At 41.1% G+C, this 19246-nt stretch overlaps 1 protein-coding gene across 1 annotated transcript in view; it reads left to right on the top strand.

Annotated features, from left to right (window-relative positions):
* The window catches only part of zbtb16a (zinc finger and BTB domain containing 16a), a 163190-nt gene extending 145580 nt beyond the window's left edge, over positions 1 to 17610 (top strand). Inside the window, exons 6-7 of the mRNA XM_084373263.1 lie at positions 5912 to 6082; positions 11159 to 17610. Of these exons, the coding sequence (XP_084229389.1) occupies positions 5912 to 6082; positions 11159 to 11388 (401 nt within the window). The 3' untranslated portion in view covers positions 11389 to 17610. The remainder of the gene's footprint in view (positions 1 to 5911; positions 6083 to 11158) is intronic.
* Positions 17611 to 19246: the final 1636 nt, after the last annotated feature.

Raw genomic sequence — 19246 nt, 5'->3', positions numbered from 1 at the left:
AAAACTTTATTACCAAATTAGTTGGCAATACATTTTTCAGCCCTGATTAGTGTCTGAATTACTGAATGTTGCCTGACAGACAAAACCCAGGGCAACAGTCGTTCAAGCTTGCTGCTACTCGTGAAGCTTATCGCTGTGAATGGACGGTTGTCGTTGAAGGGGACTCGAGTGAGACTATCAGCATTTTTATCAATTATGAGCTTCTCTGATCTGAATCAGGAATGGCACCTGGACAGTAAAAGGACACTGTTTAGAGAGATTTAACAATTTAACCAATGGAAAGAGTTTTAAAACTTTACTATACTACTAATTCATTTTTTTAAAGACAGAAATTTAGTCATTTCTGTTGCCTTTTATGTTATTAAGCATCTGTCGGCTAGTGTAACGCATTAAAGCCAAGACAAAGAAAGAAGGAACCAAACAGTTTGAATTCTGGATTATATTCAGGGACACCTTACAAGATCAAACTACATCTAATAGAAAACATTTGACTTCTTTTCTTCCACAAAATGCATCTGATAATGATTTTATTAATAAGCATCAGAACATTTTATCTATATCACTCAACCTAATATAGTCTATTAATTGCTCAGCAAATATTCTGATACAAAAGGTGGATGACTCAGACATGTTCTCATCTGTCCTCCTATTTTCTCTGTAGTCAGAGTGATTCATCTCACATACTTTCAGATTTTTATATATAAATATATAAATGTTGGAGGCACAAGATGTGAGTCAAGCTCAGTCTGTGCTGCGAATGTTCACCTCTGATTTTTAAATGATCCCTTTTTAATAAGTGAACTGCAGATTAGTGTTCAAGGTTTAAAAAAAAAACACAAGATAATCTCCTTGTACCTCTTGTCAGTTTTAATTACAGTACATGTAAGTGCATGCAGCCAATTTTGCGTGTTATTTCGTGTTTTGACCCATGGCGGTATCGTTCCGTCCTCACATGTTTAGTTAAATGCGATATTATGCCTCCAATCCTCCACCTGTTGACTGCTGCTCTGCATTCTTATTTGGTTATGAAGGCCTGCATGTCTGATCCAGCCACCTGTTGAACCATCTGCAAAGTTTTTCGTTTACAGATTCGGATCCACAGTAATTATAACAGAATTTTTTTCCACTGAGCTGGACTCTGAGCGGCCACTGTCGCATTAAAAATAAGTGTGAAAAACCACTGGAGCTGAAAAGTTGATCCAGTTATATTACCATAATAATGACATTTCAAGGTCAGAGTATTTAGCTGCAACAGTTTTATGGTATCATTAATGAGGTTTAAGCGGTGTAATGAGGCATCTGTTTTTATAGTAGTCTGCAGCACTTGAACGCATAGACACGTTTAAAAAGTCGCTATATTATTCTCAGGAAACGTGAGTCAACTTTGGCAAGAATTCCCCGTAAATAAGAAGATCTCCCAGTATTCAGCCTTAATTTTAATGGACAGACTGTGGCAGCTCATCTGCCTCGGAAAGCTTTCTAGATATAGCTCTGTTATTGGTTGAGTCACCTTTCTGTTGTATCGACTGACAACAGAAAGCTGCAAAAAGCACTTTTATGGACATTCATTACCTGTGCTTCATTTTACCTGTCTGCCGGCTTATCTGTTGAAAGCAGCCTCGCCGGTGCGGGCTCTGACACTGGATCACCATTTAGGACGCGGGAAGAAAAAAAAAAAAACGGACTTAATGGTGTTTATTTCAGCATCTTAATCATGTCATCTCTCCTCCTCTCCCTCGCTGCGTCTTTCTCCTCATTTTCCTCCGTCTACCTGCAGTTTCATCACCTTCTCTTACCATGCCAGGATATTACACACACTCAGCTCCGTGTTGCCTCTTTATTTTGTTTATTGCATGGATGTACTCTTCAGTATAGGTTCAAGCACTCGCTCAGAAAAACACAATGAGGGCTTATAACAGTGGCAGTCATGGCAGCTGTGCTATTCCCCTTCCCTAACACCACACACACACACAGACACACACACACACTCTCTCTCTTTACAGACCAGGCCTTCATTAATATTCCGTTGTTGTGCACTGTCTGTGTGTAAGTGTCTGTGTGTGTTTTTTTTAAACCCGGAGCCAATTTGCTGTCTGCTATGGCGGGGTGTTTTGTGTTCGCAGCTGTATTTGATAGTGCTACAGCCAGAGAGAGAGAGAGAGCGAGAGAGAGAGGACTGAATTGAATTTAGAGAGAGAGAGAATGAGCCAGTTCTGGTGCTGGCAGTGATGGAGCCCGGTGATTTACAGCCCCTTACCGTATATAATGAACACGCCCCGGGTGCCCATGGGCACAGGCACCCTCAGCAGGCCTCCGGGGTGTCAAAGGAGGTGATAGAGAGAGGGGAGGGGGGGTGTAAATGTAGAGGTGGTGTTGAAGAGGGGGGGGTCAGGAGACGCAGGTGGCGATGCTCGGGGGCACCCAAGGGTCCACTCACCAGGCTGTGGTTCCACCTCACTGTGCTGGGTCCTCATCTGTGGCCTCCCTGCCATGTGGTCACACCACAGAGAAAGAAAAGAGATAGCAAGGAAGGAAGGAAGGAAGGAAGGGATGAAACGAGGACAAAGGGAGAGAGGAAGTAATAGTGGCAGATTTGGGATGGACAGAGGACGTGTCCCCATTATTCGCCGGGCCCCCCTGAGAATATCCTGACAAAATGAAGTCCTGTCTGGCCCTTTACATCCTCACAATGTGATTATAGAATTGTGTCTGATTTATTTAAAGCTCTGCAGTGTAACTTTGCACTTTGGCGTCCCCGAGTGGCTACCGGAGATAGCATGTAAGAGATGCATCCCGGGCACAAACAGGATGCTGGAGTTATACACCACCCGCTATGCTCTTTATACCACTCATGATACCAGACATGCTCGTATATGCACTCAGTTTTACTGTGTAGATGTGCAGTATCTATTTCAATTCAGAAATAGGAAATTGGTGCATTATATGTCTTTTTATTGCACATAATGAAATGTATTTTCACTCTAAGCCAGCATTATTAATTAACTAGTAGAGATTTCTCATTTTTAGTTACGTATGTTTTGGAGGGGAGAGGAGTCTCAGACTTGAAAATATTTAATCTAAATACTTGAACTAACAAAATGCCAATACTTTTATCATAAAGGCAAAATGTAAAGACTTACAACAGCAGCTGAGATAAATGAGAAATTAAGTCCAATTAAAGATTTCTATGAGTGACGTCAAGGACACCATCTTTGTATTTAGTAGCAAGTGAAATGAAAGAATGTAAAATGTACATATTTGGTAATAAACGTTCTCACGCACGAACACCTGTTTATTATTTTAAGTAGATGAAACATATTCGCATCAAAAAGGGAAAGACAATAAGCTCTTTCCCTCTAATCCAAGATTTCTGATGATCTTCCCTAACAGCAGACGTTAGCGGAGCAACAGGACATTAAGCATAAATAACCCTCCATAGGCATCCTCTGAGTATTAGCATCCCACTGGCTGGTCTGATCGGAGGCCCTAATTAAAGGCAGGTGAATCTGAGCTCAATTATTATTCTTGTAGCGTCGTGCGAGCCCACCGAGCGCCGTGATGGATTGTGATCTCTGCTGTGGTTGAAACGCTAGAAAGAGCACAATGTCTTACAGCGGGAGCCACTGATAACTTCACGCAGACAAATAAAGACTGTCACTTTTATTGATTTTTACCCAGCCCCCTCCCCCTGTCGCCATATACACCCACATCCCCTGCTTCATCTCAGTTTTATCCATCCTCCCGCACCCCTCCATCCCCATCAAAGCTTCCCTTTAATGGGAATGCGTCCAACATCACAAGGCATCGAAAACGTTGTTTTTTTTTCCCGTGAAAGTATTGCAAACCCAAAATGTGATCAGCATTTAAAGGGTTTCCACCTCTCATCCGTCTGTCTGTCTGTCCCCCTAAATAAACCAAACAAACCCATACATACTGTATATACAGACATGAAATCTTAAATAAAATATGCAGGATGGAAGTGAAATTGTCTCTTAACAGTGGGATAGCAGCAGCAGCAGTAGCACATAACGAGAAATGCAATTTATTCCCTGGCACGTTGCTGCTCGGACAGGCAGATAATGAAAGGCATAGGTCATTGATGGTGACTTAAACCTGCAGCGGTGGAGTGAAATACATTAATAAATATCCACAACATTACTTGGCTAGAGAGTGTAACCCGGAGGGGGGGAGGCAAATGACGCAAGGAGCAGCTCCTCATCAAACACCAGAATACAATTAGTCTCTGGACTGCTGTCGAGAGCCTCCTGCAAATCATAATATCCCTGATCATTGACATCTGAACATCCATTACAGCTGCCCTGTGGGGACCCACGCTCTGGCAGCCTGAGGAGGAGAATGTGATGCCCGTTGTCATTTTCATTCCTGAAGGCACGCGTACTGTATACCCACTGCCAGCCTGGTGTCTCAAATGACTCGAATGTCTAACTAAATGGAAATATGGTGCCCCTTAAATGACAAGTGAGAATACAGTGCGTGTGGAGAGGCTACAGAGATCACTGATAGTATAAACTCCACTGGTTGCAAAAAGAAGTCCGATTGTATGTAAGCTTATGAGAAAATGACCCTACTTCCCACTTGATTCATTACCTCAGTAAATGAGTTTATGGTCTCAGTCGTTACTTTCAAGTCTTCTTCAACGCAGCATGATTTTCTTTTTATAAATTATAGATCCATTTAGAGTAAAATAGTAGCCTTGTTTTGATCCACAGCTCCTGTTTGCCCTTAAATTTACTGCATTATACTGTTAATACAAACTCACTTTCTGTGTCTGTTTCAAATTAAAAGTCCTTGAGCTTTTCAGTGGACGGAAATCCTTCATTTCTCAACAATGCTTTTATTGTGACACATTTGCAAGAATGTGTTGAATCACAAGATTTGCGTACGTGGGCTTCAACTGTTGCTTCGGTCATCATCAGTTTCACTCAGCTGAAGGCTTTTCATTTGTGAGAAATAAAAACACATTGTGTCACAGTTGGCGTGATGGACTGTATTGCTGCTGTCACTCATGGGCTCTCAATATCTTCCTCTTTGACACTGTTTAGTCACATGTGACAGCTAGTGATGAAATCAGCCATACCCGACAAAAATAAACAATAAAGCAGTGTATGCTTTAGGGTGTGGCCAATCAGGATATCCTCCCCAGCTCCTTTGTCACTTCTGGCTCCAAAAAAAACAAAATGGCGCCACCCGTAATGCCAAACTTGAGGCTTCAAAGCGGTCACAGTGGCTTGGTCCAGTATTTATCATTCAGTCTATGATACACATATACATTTTTCATCCCTATTTGATCTGTAAATACCGAAGACGTAACTGCTCAAATGTAATAAGCTTTTGAGTCGTGCTTTCTAATACAGCACAAGACAAATTAAACAGTTTATATCCATATATGCATCAGTCAGGTTATCAAGGTTATCCAATCCATTGTGAGACTGGGACTGCATGGTCAATAATACATCTCATGGCCAGTGAGCAGCCATGACAGGCTGCAATTATTTAGGGCTTTACACAAAGCAGCACAGCAGTGTAGGTGATTTGCAGAGAAAGACAATAGACGGGTTACATTTGTCTGCTGGAATTAATGCCTTATGGCGTGGGTATCCATTACAGCGCAAACGGCTGTTGTTCTGACATTGTGCATAAACCCACCAAAATAATCAGAGAAACATCCAGATACAGTGCGTGCGTCTCACGACTGTATGTTTATTAAGCTGCTGGTGAGAGCAATACAAGCGTAAACATAAAAGATTCCTGCTTGTCACAATAACTTGACTTTATTTAAACATTCAGATGAGCTTCACATTTCTGACCTTCAGTCGAGAACTGTTGTACTGTTGCCTTTTCTCTTGTCTGCAAATGAAGTAAACTTGGCTCCTTTTTCTCCACATTTCAGCAGGGGACCACCCATACGAGTGTGAGTTCTGCGGGAGCTGCTTTCGAGATGAGAGCACGCTGAAGGGCCACAAACGCATCCACACCGGGGAGAAGCCCTATGAATGTAACGGCTGTGGGAAGAAGTTCAGCCTCAAGCACCAGCTGGAAACCCACTACCGTGTGCACACAGGTACTGCGATCCAAATCGAAACTCAGACAACATTTCAAGAGAAAAACAAGCATTTATTGATGTTTGATTGTTTCTGTTTACGTTTAAAGATTAAATGTCCAGTGTGTAGAAATTAGGATTAGGGTTAGGGTTAGTGGTGACGTTGCAGATTGCGACCACTGAATACCCCTCATGTCACCCTCCCCTACAGTGGGGCGCTTAAAACGCAAAAAATGTGAAAGGTCCTCTCGAGGGCCAGTGTTTGGTTTGTCCATTTTGGGCCACTGTAGAAACCCGCTAAAGGTCTTTCACTCTAAGGTATATCATTATCTAAAGTATAACATGCAGAAATGGGTCGCCAAATATATTTGGGCCCACCCAAGTAAAGTATATGTGTGGGGAACACTGCTTTACATTTAATAGCTATCAAATATTAGGAGACAATCTCGGTGTAAGGTGCCGTGAGTACGACCAGGGCACCGTGTCGGCAGCCCCTGACCTAAATCCTGCACACTGGACCTCAACAACCAAGATACGGCATGTTACTTAATTAATAAGTGAGCTTTAGAGGGGTTTTTAGTTGTATTTTTTAACTTTGAACAGACCCACGTGAGCCGTTTCATTCTGCTTACAGTGCTTATGCTAAGCTAACAACTTCCTTAGAAGACACACACGAGACTGATATTGATCTCTGTTCGCCCTGTCATACACTTCGATGTCGTTTGTTTTTTCTACACACACCGATATTGTTAAATTGTAGTAGCGAGATCTCATCCCATCTTCCACTTCTCCTAATTTGATATGAGTGCAACATTAGATTCCACTGCCCCTCATAACAATACAGTGTTGAAACACGATGCAGCTCTTGGTGCCTGTTAAAGGACTCCGTTGTGGGAAATCCAAGTTGCGTGGCACAGACCAGACCAGATGAATATCTTTGTTGCTGTGATACAGTAGACGGATGTCTCAGAAGACTTTGTATTGATCCCAGTATATTTAGAGCCCCATAAAGATGTTGACACAGTGATAAGCTGGGTGCCCTGGAGAATGAGTGCACGCAACGTACCAGACTGAGTGAGGATACCACGAGTGCTCACCAGGATGGCACACAGCCAAGGCTTTATGCTTCCTCACCGTCTCTTTTTCTCTCACGCACACACACATAGCGCCCTCCCATCTCCCATTCAATAAGCCAGCTGTTAAGCCACACTATCAAGGCAGCCTGTCCAATAATTGGCTCCCCTCCGTCCACCCTTTCCCCTTTTGTGTGGGGGAGGGGGCTTTGCGTTAAGCCGGAGAGCAACAGCAGATAACAAGAGCAAGTGACAAGCTCACAGTCAAAGGCCACCTCGCACAAAAGGGAGCTGCTTGATGAATCATCGACATTGGCAACCTAACCCCCCCCCCCCGCCACCTCCTCTCCACACATCCCAAATGCCAATGGCGGATCAATACCAAGGCCCCATTTGCAATTCATTATTAGCTGGTTATTTGAGGCTACCCTGTTTACAGTCTGGTTATCAATATCAACCGAATGCAGGCGTCCACACTGCTGAAGAGAAACGCGTGACGACTTGCATCACTGTATTTATGCTTATTGGCTAAATGGCACCATAACCAAGCACCCCGACAGAGGTCAAGGTTAACCAGGGCTCCCAAGGAACAGACCGATCGAGCAGTGAGAGGCATAAGGCCCATTTTGCCAGCGCACATGTGCGAGACTCCAGCTGAAAGGTGACAGCGAGCGGCGGGCCAGATCACATCCGACAGCTCATTTCAAATGCCATTGGTAAAGGTCAGCATTTACATGTCTAATTTGCGTCTGCCGGCTTGAGCGCTGGCGGATTATTCCCTGCCATCACTCAAATCATTAGCACATTTAGGATGGCTGCTGTTGCTGAATTGAAATGTGCCCCTTGAATATAGCAGCCCCCACAGCAAGAAAGCAGCGCTGCACTTTGATTTATGACACCTTCAGGAGTTCTTCATGGCAGGAGCTGTATTTTGTGTAATGTGCCTTAGATTAGTTGATTAGACGTGGTTTACAAAAGAAATATCAGACATTTAAACGTCACATATTCCTGGACTTTTAGCCCATTTGGGCATTGATTTAAAGGTCCAATTTAAGTTGGGAATGAGGTTCAGCAATCAATTATCTTACAAATTGGACCTTAATTTTTTATCAAATTGCTTTATTTACTACTAGTCTGCATGAGTATTCTCACAATGGCAGAGCAACTCTGGCTTATCATGACTTGAAAGTTTTTATCATCATTTCTACCAATTTCTCCTAGCTAATTCTCACCAACATAATACCATTTTTACACCAAAATTAGCACGTATATACACGTTTTTTTAAACGTGAGTAAATCTGTAGTTCGAGTCACACCACTGGACACCTAGGGACATTTCCAGCCATTTTTTTGGCATCAAAACCAGGTGTTTTTTGACATTTTGCATCTGTTTCTGTTGCATCAAAACCAGCTGCTCTTCACGGGATGTCAGACCATCTCCATCCATCAGTGCAGCAACCAAACACGTATTTTAAGCCAATCCATGATGTTTAACCAAGTGGTATTCGTGCCTAAACCTAAACAGAGCAACAGCACACCGTTGTGACAAAAGGGAAATGGAAAATTCAACCTAAACAAACGTAAAGTTGCAACATTAAGAAACATCCAGTTTTAACTTATCTGTGGTTTTGCAGAAACGTACTTGGCTCACATTTATTCTGGTGACTGTGTTGACGGTGGTTACCCTTTTATATTTTTGACTTCAGTCTATCTTTTAAACTCCACAGCGACTGAATGACGTTCGAGCGTTACTTGAACGGAGAATGGAAAAGCTTCAAGGATCACCAGCATCTCACCAGAAAAGGGGCGAAAATTGGCATGTCCACCGGGGTGTCATGCAGATCTGCAGATCAGAGCTGGAACCAATAAATACTTAATTTGACCTGGGAATGAATGCCAATTGCAACCTTTCCCACTGCAGACAAAAGCCAGATGTTTGTGGGTTTTTTTGTCGAGTGTGAAGTGGCTATAATTGGTGAGATCTGGGAACATGCTGACATCGCTACAACAAAGTCAGCCGGTGCAAGAAACACAAGCACGTAGTGGCTTTAGAAACGTGTCAGCTTTCTCTGAAGCTTTTGGCTGCATCTCGAAGTCGGCATCAGATGTGTCACCTCCTGAGTGTTGTTGGTTTTCAAAAGGAGATCTGAAGCAAGTCGATCTCTGCGTGGTCTTAGAAACCTCTGCTGCCACATTCAATAGTTGCACTTTCGTTTAAATAGCAGAACATGTCTTTTTCATTTTCTTCTGTTGCACATCATGATGTGACAAAAACCTTACGTGGCTCCAAAATCTCCAAATAATGGAGTCTTTTTAAGACAGTAATGAGAATTGATAATGACCGAACACAAAGGATTTACAGTACATACCCTGAAACACAAGAATACTCCACTACTGTACGTTTATGCTTCTATTCTTCGCTCTCTGTTGAGTCATCCCAATTATTTGGAGCATTTGGGACGACTTTAAAGAGTCAGTGTGGGCTTTTACTGCTGCACACCGCTGTTCGGGAGGCAGTGGGGATTTTACTCCTGGGTTTTGACTTGTCACTTACTGTGTGTGCACTGTCCAATTATCATAACAATGCCAGAGTTTCTTGGGGGCCAAGAGGGTGAAATCTGTGGTCTCTAAATTAGTGGTGATAGGATATTCTTCTCTCCTGAAGCCCCGAAATTGAGACTTTATTATTTCTCTCACAGCAGCTTACATATGCTGCCATGTCCAACTACCAGTGGATACAATTTTGAAATTTAAGGGTCACTTAGTGTCATTACACTGTGGATTTCATTTCTGTAGTTTTGACCAGCATTTGTATCAGTAATAAAAGCACTGTCACTGAGATAATTAGTGAGCTACCAGACAAACAAACCCTCAGGTCAGCCGATCTTATTTGACAAGGAAAAAGAAAAATGTGCCATACCTACAGTAGTGGTGCAAACACAGTTCTCCCAAACTAATCGCCAGAATAAATATTAGCTAAGTGCGTTTCTTTATGTTGCTCCTTTACATCTGCTTGTATTTGCATTTGGTCTGCTTTAGCACAAAAACCACTTGGTTAGGAAAACGTCACGGTTTAGCTTAAAATGGCCTACCTGTTTGGTCACGACCGAAACAGCCAGATCTCCAGCTTTGTTGCCACAAAAACAGCTGGAGATGTCTACCTTCCTGTGAAAAATAGCCGGCTTTGGTTGCCACAAAAATGGCTGAAAGTCTCCCCACAGTGTCTAACTGTGGTCGCCTGCTTGGCAGCATTGTGGCTTGTGAGACACGAACAGCAGTCTCCTGGATGAAAATCCTGTGTTAGTTTGAACCATCCACCTAGTCGTCCTCCATATGCAGACTTATAGTATGTCAGGTGGCTTCCCCCTCCGCTGCCGTAATTATTGCTACGACCACTAGACTGGTTGCAAAGTCGACCTATATGGTAGTTTTACCTGGTGAGGACGTGCTGGATCAGCATAGTCAAGTTTGTTCACAACCCTGTGTTTCCTGCCCCCTCAGACTTTGTTGTAGCGATGTCACTCTGTTCCCGATTTCTGCAATGACCTTAGAAAGTTGGTATCATAAGCAACCATGGACAAAACTGCAAAAACAAGATCCAAGTTGTAATAAAGCAGCACAATGGCTAAATGACATCAAGGCATAGAAGATCTACAATTTATGCGAATAGTAATATTCATTGCTGGTACAAGCCTGTATAATGATGCTCTCATTTAACACGCTTCTTTTCCCAGAATACTGGCACAATGAGGACTTTTTTTATTTGTGGTGAAGAGAAGCAAATTTTCACATCGCATTTAAATAATGTGACGGTCTTTTAGCGTCAGTGACAAAAGCTGCTGTGTTTACCAGAACACGTCACAGATTAATACAGCATTGTCTTCCTTTTCCACTGATTTATGTATGAAATGCATTCATTTCCTGATTAACAGGTACATCACGAACATAAGAAACATAATACTGTCACTGAATGGCACTAAGGCTAACGCAAGTGTTGTCTTCAACCTCTCTCTATCATCCTTAGGTGAGAAGCCATTCGAGTGCAAGCTGTGCCACCAGCGATCCAGGGACTACTCGGCCATGATCAAGCACCTGCGCACCCACAACGGCGCCTCGCCCTACCAATGCACCATCTGCCTGGAGTACTGCCCCAGCCTGTCAGCCATGCAGAAGCACATGAAAGGCCACAAGCCCGAAGACATCCCCCCAGACTGGCGCATAGAGAAGACCTACCTGTACCTCTGCTATGTCTGAGGCCGGGAGAGCGATTGAAGAGAGGGTGTGAGGGTGGGGACGGGGGTTGAGAGGTAAGGGGAATGTAATTGAGCGGATAGGAGGCATGAGGCTGTGATGGAGTGTTGACGATCGAGGAATGTCAACGGCAAGAGACTCGAAAGCAAGATGGTTTGTTTTCTCTTATTTCTTTTCATGCAAAGGCGGCGGCGACGACCGACGGGGTTAAAGGGTGGCGATGATGGGACGAAAGTGCTAAGAAGAGGAAGACTTGGACACGGAGAAAGATTCTCCACCATTGTTCGGATTCACCGGGTCATTCACTACATCTGCAACTGTGTTATTGTTTCAGGTCATTTCATGCGGCGCCATAGAGCTAGCGGGCTGCACGGAAGTGACTTTGTGGATGCTGCTGCCACAGTGGTGCAAAAGCAGATTCTCAAGGGCTATCTGAACCGACATTTCCTTGCTAATCCCTCACTCCGTTTTGAGCTTGAGAAAGTTTTTGTTACGCTTTGATATCAGTTGTTTACATTCACTCTCTTTGGTCATGCTAGTTTGAATCACATGAAGAATATGTGAGTATTAGTATCAGTTTAAGCCACATGTCATGGTTTGCTTTCCAAGTTTTGAGGAACCGCTGGCTTTCAGGAGCCAAAATCTGTCTCCTCGTGGCCACAACCCTTCATGTTATGGTAGTTATGAACCATAACAAATTTATCTTGGAGGAGGACTTGGACATATTTTCCAACAGCTCCACCATGCCAAACCAACTGAATTAGGGAAACCTTCGCCCCAGAGTTTGAATGACCAGCTTTGGGTGAACATGACCCTCATCTTTTCCATCTCTAATGGGAAGTGTGTCTGTTTTGCAGGCAGAAACGATGAGATCTACCAGTTTTCAAAGGAATCTGCCAGTCTAACCGGTCCCCACATGAGATCCTTGAGATCCCAGCGGTGGCAGCGAGATAGCCCCTGAGAATCAGCAGCAGATCCGTTCGGCGTATGCAGTAGATGAAACAGTTGAACTGGATGAATTGGAGCACTAAAAATACTGCAAACCAAGCACCTGTTTGGTTGTGAAGTGGGAGATGCTAGTGCTGCTTTTTTTTTTTCTCTTTTTTTTTTTTTTTTTGGAAGTCTCCCCAGTTTTCTCAGTAGTCTTCCTGCATCTCTGTCAGACGAGGGCTGGAGAAAGTCGAGTCACCACTGGCCACCCACGGTTCTCCCCAGAGAGCCAAAGGCTAACTTGCGTCACTTTTTTGCCATCTTATATTTTTTAGCTCTGCATCATAGTTTATCAAGGCTTGATTGCACAGGTAAAACAAATTACGACAACAGTCTCTGTTTGATATATTCAAGGTATATCTTTTATCATTAAATCATAACTCTCTATTACAGTACTCCACATTAAAGCCAGCCTATCCACCTAATCAGCAATAGATAACTGGACTGCTTTTATCCATGTACTTATCTCACACTAACGATGAACTACACAAACTGACACACAAACAGTAACACTTTGACCACAACAGATCTGTCCATTCACCACAGTGATGGAATACAAACAAAATGGGAAAATGGTTAACCGCTGCTTTCCGTGGGAGTCCTGTGACTTCGACTGCTCGTAGTGAATGTTGAAGACGTGCTGGGATTGCCTTTCGCCGCGCACCTTGTCAGAGGTGGCGCGGCAGGTTGAAGACTGCTATATGGCATCAAAACATGAATGTGAAAGACTGTGAGCCAGGTTCGCACTAGGCTGTACGATGCAGGTTAACGCTGCCTTTCAGTGGAAGTCGGAAATGTGTAATTCCCACCTTTGTGCGACTCTTCCTGCCTTCCATTGGTTCGGTTTTCTCCATTCACCATCAAATGCTGACCCAATGCAACTGCTCATAGATTAGCTAGCTTACATTGGAAATAATACATGTAGTTGTTCACTATCAGATGTTTTGATAGACTAGGGCTGAAACAAATCACATATTGGTATGTCACAAGATCGTCAAATTTAAAGTTTACAGTAAATTGAGGCAAGGCTGGATTACTTTCTGGGCGAAGCAGGAGAGGGATCCAGACAGGGGCCCCTGAAGCCTCACATTCACTGTGTCAGTAGGTTTTTGTTTGAGCACATCCACCACTTGTTAATTAATCTCAGAGGAAGTAGGGTCAGTAGGGGCCCTTTGCTCATTTATTAAGCTAGGCCCCCTTTTGGTTCTTTAAATGTTAAAATGTAAAGAATTATGTGCAGAATTTACGGGCGCCCAATCGCCAGAATAAATGTTGGCAATTCATGTTTTTGCAAACCACGGATATGTTGAAACTTTCTCTACGTTCAGTTTTATGTGTTGACGACAGTGCTTATGGTCTTGTAAGGTTTAGGCACAAGAACCACTTGGTTAGAGTTAGGAAAAGATCATTCGAAGAGCACTAACACGGCGGGAAAATGTCCCAACGTCCTGTGGTTTCGCACTTAAAATCGTTGAAGCTGCCGTCTTGGCAGCTGTCACGCCGTCACCATCCCCTCCTACGCCTAACATGAAAGTCAGCTTGCATGTAATCTGAACTTGATATGACACGTCTTGTAGAAATGTTGATACGACACGTGTGAAACGTATGAATGCCAACGTTTTATCCTGGCAACTGGGCTGCATTTCTATCCCTGTTCCAAAAAAACTGCAGCTCGACCTGAAGGCTCATTTCGATCCGTTGGAGGTGGGAATTTGCGACTTTCTGGTGTCTCTGAATGCAGCATTAGACCTGTGTGACTTGCACAGCCACTGGTATTATGGTTGAACCTAAGGCTTTAATGAGCATCACTGCATGTCACAGCGTTACCGGGGTGATCACATATCCAAATGGCCGGTGGAAAAAGGGGGAAATCACTGATGGGACGAGACACGGCCCAGCAGCTTAGGGGGCGACCAGTAAGACGACAGAATAAATCAACTCTTTCTCTGTGGTTTTGTCCCTGTGCTTTGTCTCTCTCGTCTCCTGTTGTTGTTCTTGTTGTTGTTCTTGTTGTTGTTGTTGTTGTTGTTGTTGTTATTATTGACCTTGAGTTTGATCTCAACACATCGTACTTGAATTACCTCGTTTTGTGACCTCATGTTGCTTGTGTATTTTAATTTTCCCTTTTGTTTCATTTGTACACTTTTTATTTTTTTTGTTCGTGAGCGTATGTCGAGAAGATGCATTGCACAACACGATGAAGCAATGTGTACGCAGAAAAATTAAGTGCCACGGTGAAGAGATTTTTTTTTTTTTGTTTCGTTTTGTTTTTCTAATGTCGTGTATTTCTTTGTGCATTACTTGTTACCAAACTTGGTATTATTAACCCCGCTTGTTAATGAGCCGGAAGGTTTGGTCATTTGTTATAAAAGCTACCTCTAAGTTGTTTTCATTTTTTTTTTTTTTTTTGTTTGTTTTGGCAAAAGCACATTTTTGTGTGTTTGTGTTTTGCATTATTTCATCATTGCTACTTCATCTCATGCTTTTATTTTTTTTTTTGTTTTTCAAAAGTTGATTTATGATTGTGTTTTTAAGCAAAATGTATATTAAAGGGTAAGAGATAACAAAAGTAGAGGTTGATAGGATTGGAAAAGTCATTCGAATGGATGTTTATTCTTCTCTTATAGTCTCCCCCTGCACCTCCAACCACCGACGAGAACGCAGAGAAAAAAAAAAAAAAAAAAGCAATTTTGAAGCCTTAAGTGATGAGTAAGAGGGATGTGGCAGATAAGAGGAAGTACTATTGCTTTTTAAGAGGGTTTAAAAACAAGAATTTAAACTTGAAAATATGTGAATAGAAGTGTAGTTTTGTAATGTGAAAAAAAAAAAAAGAAGGTTCATCAAAACAAAAACAAAAAAAACGCTGAACCGCACAGGACAGGTCATATTTGCAGTGATGCAGAGTGCGTTGGACAATTGGAACTGCAAGTGGTAATCAAAAAAGAAGAACCAGAAGGTTAAAAGTAGAGATTCTCTCGGCTGACAAGCTCTCTTGAGAAATGAGCGTATTCCTGAACAAGAGCCAACAGAGGCAATTTGATATATAAAAATTGTGATATTTTTGTATTCAGTGTCAGTCCTTTTTCCATTTGTGGAGGGTTACAGCAGGGCACAAATATTTGTATTTCTTTTTTTTTTTACCTGTTTTTTTTTTCTCTCTCTCTCTCTGGGTGTGAATCATTTTTGCCTTGCTCCTCTTTGATATTGTTGGACAAAAAAACATGTGTGTGAACATATTGTAATAATAAGTGTCGCTTTCTGGATGTCAATTGCATTGTAGGTGAAGGACTAAATCTATCCGCCACAAATTTTACGAGTGTGTGTATGTGTTAAAAAAAAAAAAATGAGGAAAAAAAAAGACAAAAAAAAATGATGATTAAAATACGGGACGGCAGAAGGGCGCTGCCAAACCGACCAATTAGTACTTGTCATTCGCAAGTTTTCAATCAAACTTGACTGTCGACGTATTTTTTGTTTTTGTATTTGAAAAAAAAAAAAGAAAAAAGAAGAAGGGATGGCATGTCCCTGTGGTGTCTTGCCATTTTATTCTCAAACACTGTGAGCTGAGGGGCTTTTTCACCCTCGTATAATATCCACCCACTATAATATACCCAGTCACGGCTCAAGTCTGAACCACCACAATGCAAGACCTGATCAGTCACATTGTTCCTATCATCGTCCTCTGAATGTTTTCTACTTTTTTCGTGCGGGTGAAAGAGTGCGTACAAGAGTGTGTAACTATGTGTGTGCGTGCGTGTGTTAGTGGAAAAATGCACTAATCAGATCAGATACAAAATAAAATGATATTCTATGCCACTTTTTTTCTCTATGTTGGAAAAAAAATATATATATACATTGGCATCGTTATAGTTCTTCCCTCAGTGTTCCTCCAATGTTTCTGTACTATCTTTGTGCCTAAAAATGGAATTTGTTCAACAAAAATATCCATCTATATCTGCTTAGTTTCTGTATTTTCAGAAGAAAATAAAAATGGTGTCTCCAGCGCCCTAGGGATGTCATGACGCCATAAATGACCTGATTTTTCTTTTTTAAATCCTGAACAGAGCAGGGCTTTCTTTTTCAAGGACTGCAATACGCCCTTAATGCTATTGAAACAGCAACCAGGATTCTGCGTTCACCTCTTTTTCTTGGTCCGTACTCTGTGATTGGCACCCGAAAGCGTTTATTTAGCGACATTACGGAAAATTTACTGGAATCCACACAGGCTGCAGTGGTGAAACTTGCTTTTCGGGACAAAATCTGCTCCATTAAATTGTTTTTCTGCAAGCCACAAGTCTGATTCTCCACTCAGATTCTTCTATATTTTTTTGTCAGCAACAGGTTTGCTGATGAGAACTTTATATTGCTCTTGAAAAAAAAATAAAATAAAGAAAACCTCCATTTGGGTAGGTTTGCACTAGGGTATCCCCCTTCTGCTTTGCTTCAGTTTTTTTATTATAGTACTTTTTCTTTTCTACAAAACGCATTTAGAAGGGGATGTTAAAATTCGTCAGAGAGGAATCATGGCATCCCTGGAGCTGGCACTCTGTGTTTTGGTGTGGTGTTTCTAGAACAAAGTAGCCATTTCATGCAGTGTTGCAATGCATGTGCCATCGAGGTCTAGACTAAAAACTGTTTGAGTAACAAAGCACCAAGACATTGTATTTTTTTATATTAGCACTGAGGACCAATTGCCCTGTCGGACCAAGCATAACAAAGCTTTTTATGTAACAAAGCTTTTCTCTCTCTCTCTGTCTTTCCCTGGCTTGTCTGTGCTACTTCTCTCCTCCATTGTTGTGACAGCACAAGTGCCAGTCAAGTTGCTCTGTATTAAGAAAATAGTGTTTTTATTATGATTTGAATTGTTATAGTTTTTGTCTACCTCAGCACCTAATCTTAGCCTAATCTTAGAAGGTGCCCAATTATTATTTTTTATTTTCTTTATTTTGTTCTCTTATTGTTGTCAGTTGTATAATTTTTTTTGAAATTTGCATTAGAGCTTTGCAAAGGTCCTTTGTCTTTTCCAGCGACAACGTGCTATTTTTTTTTTTTCCGTGGCAGTACGTTTCCTGTTGAGCTGTGCCACCAATCTATAGCCACCGTCTGTTGATATAGAGGTTGTTCTTTTTTTGTTTCTTTCCATGTAGAATCAGACACCTCTCTTTGTAACATTTCAGTGTTCTCTGATGGAGTGTGAAAAAAAAATAAAAAGGAAAAATAAAAGATTTAATGCTGCAGGTTCTCTTCTCCATGTTGTCACTAAAGTCAATGTTGTGCCTTTGATAGTGGAAAATATAAAGAATATTTCTTTTTTTTTTTTTTTTTTTACATCCTACTAACAGTAGATTGTTTTTTGTAGTGGAAATTTTTTTGTATTTTTATTTATGAGTCTCATAATAAAAATCCAATCATGATGTTCAGTTGTATACTTTCAATCTGCGGTTAGAAAAAAATAAAAAATGGACTTCATGTTGTCTGTCTTAGCACTCTTTCTGGCTCGCTATTTGTTTCCTTTTAAAGAACAGAAGGTGGCAGGAGGATTATTACTCACTATTTTTTGCTACTGCTTCAAAAATAATCGTTTCATTGTGTGGTGAAACACGATTTCATTCGTATTTCAGTCCAGTGAAACTAAATCAGGAACAGTTTCAGTGACATCAAATTATTTCATTACTTCATTTCCTAAATGCACAAATTGTATTTTTTAATCATTAAACAGCAAATAATTCCCTGTTTTTTATGCTTCTTTTAGGTCTCAGTTATATAAAAGAAAAACAGACTAAAATAATTTTACTTTTTAATATTCCTGAGCACTTTTATACATTCAGCATTACTTTAAAATGCACTCATGTTAAGCAAAAGAAAGTTCCTAAATGCAGTGGTGAAAAGTACAATTTTGATTAATTGTACTTCCTTTCTCTGCTGCTCTCTACTTCTGCTTCCCCATTTCAGAGGCAAATATTGTACTTTTTCACTTCACTACATTTATTTGTTAACTTTAGTTTCTAGTTACTTTGCACATTTAGTTTAATAATCCAAAATATAACCAACAAATTAATGGTAACCAATTGCCTTGAAAATTACAGAGTAAAGTAGAATAACAATTTTAAGTTGTTAAAACTTTTTAGCTCGTACAACTTACATTTCATTGTCTACTTCACTTGGTATTTCTGAGGTCATGGGTTTCCTGTCTTTTAATAAAAAAAAAAATATTACAGTAACAACTGTTACTAAAATTGAACAGTGCAATAATGTAGATTAATATCAAACTTGATTAATCCCCAAGGGAAAATTCAAATACTAAACCAGATGATACTATCTTTAACATTAAAGCGATGAACAATTATAATTCAATAATATAATATGAATTACTCTGAAATATGCCATTCTGTGTAGTACTGTGAGTACTTTTACTTTAAGTACTTTAAGTATTTACCACAGTATATTTTGAGGTCAATACTTTAGTAGTTCTACTTAAGTAAATGTTACGGCTACTTTTATTATAAGATCTCTGCTCAGCTGAAATGTATTGAGCACATTCAAGCCTCCAAGAGGATGAATCCTTTTGGTTGTAATGACCCTTTAATGTGTCCTCTAGAACGATTTCAATTTCATTCAAACTTGAAGGTTTTTGATTACTTTCTTTTACTTCTCTCTATCCCCTACTGGTCAGAAAGAAATGGTGTGTTTTTGCAGGTTTTACAGTGCCACTTTGTACAGAACGAGTACAGTTTTCAAATAAATGGCTTGTAGCATGTCAGTTAACGAGCATGTGAACACAAGGTAATAAAGCAAATCTGAAATCAAACTGTAAAGTAGCTGTACAGTCTGCTTTCAGTGTGTGCAGGTTGCCCACAGACTCATTAAATGT

Source organism: Pagrus pagrus (assembly GCF_965226575.1).
Source record: "Pagrus pagrus genome assembly, chromosome: 14".
NCBI lineage: Eukaryota > Metazoa > Chordata > Actinopteri > Spariformes > Sparidae > Pagrus > Pagrus pagrus.
The sequence above is the reverse complement of the archived record's forward strand: the minus strand, read 5'-3'. Positions and strand labels throughout refer to the sequence as shown.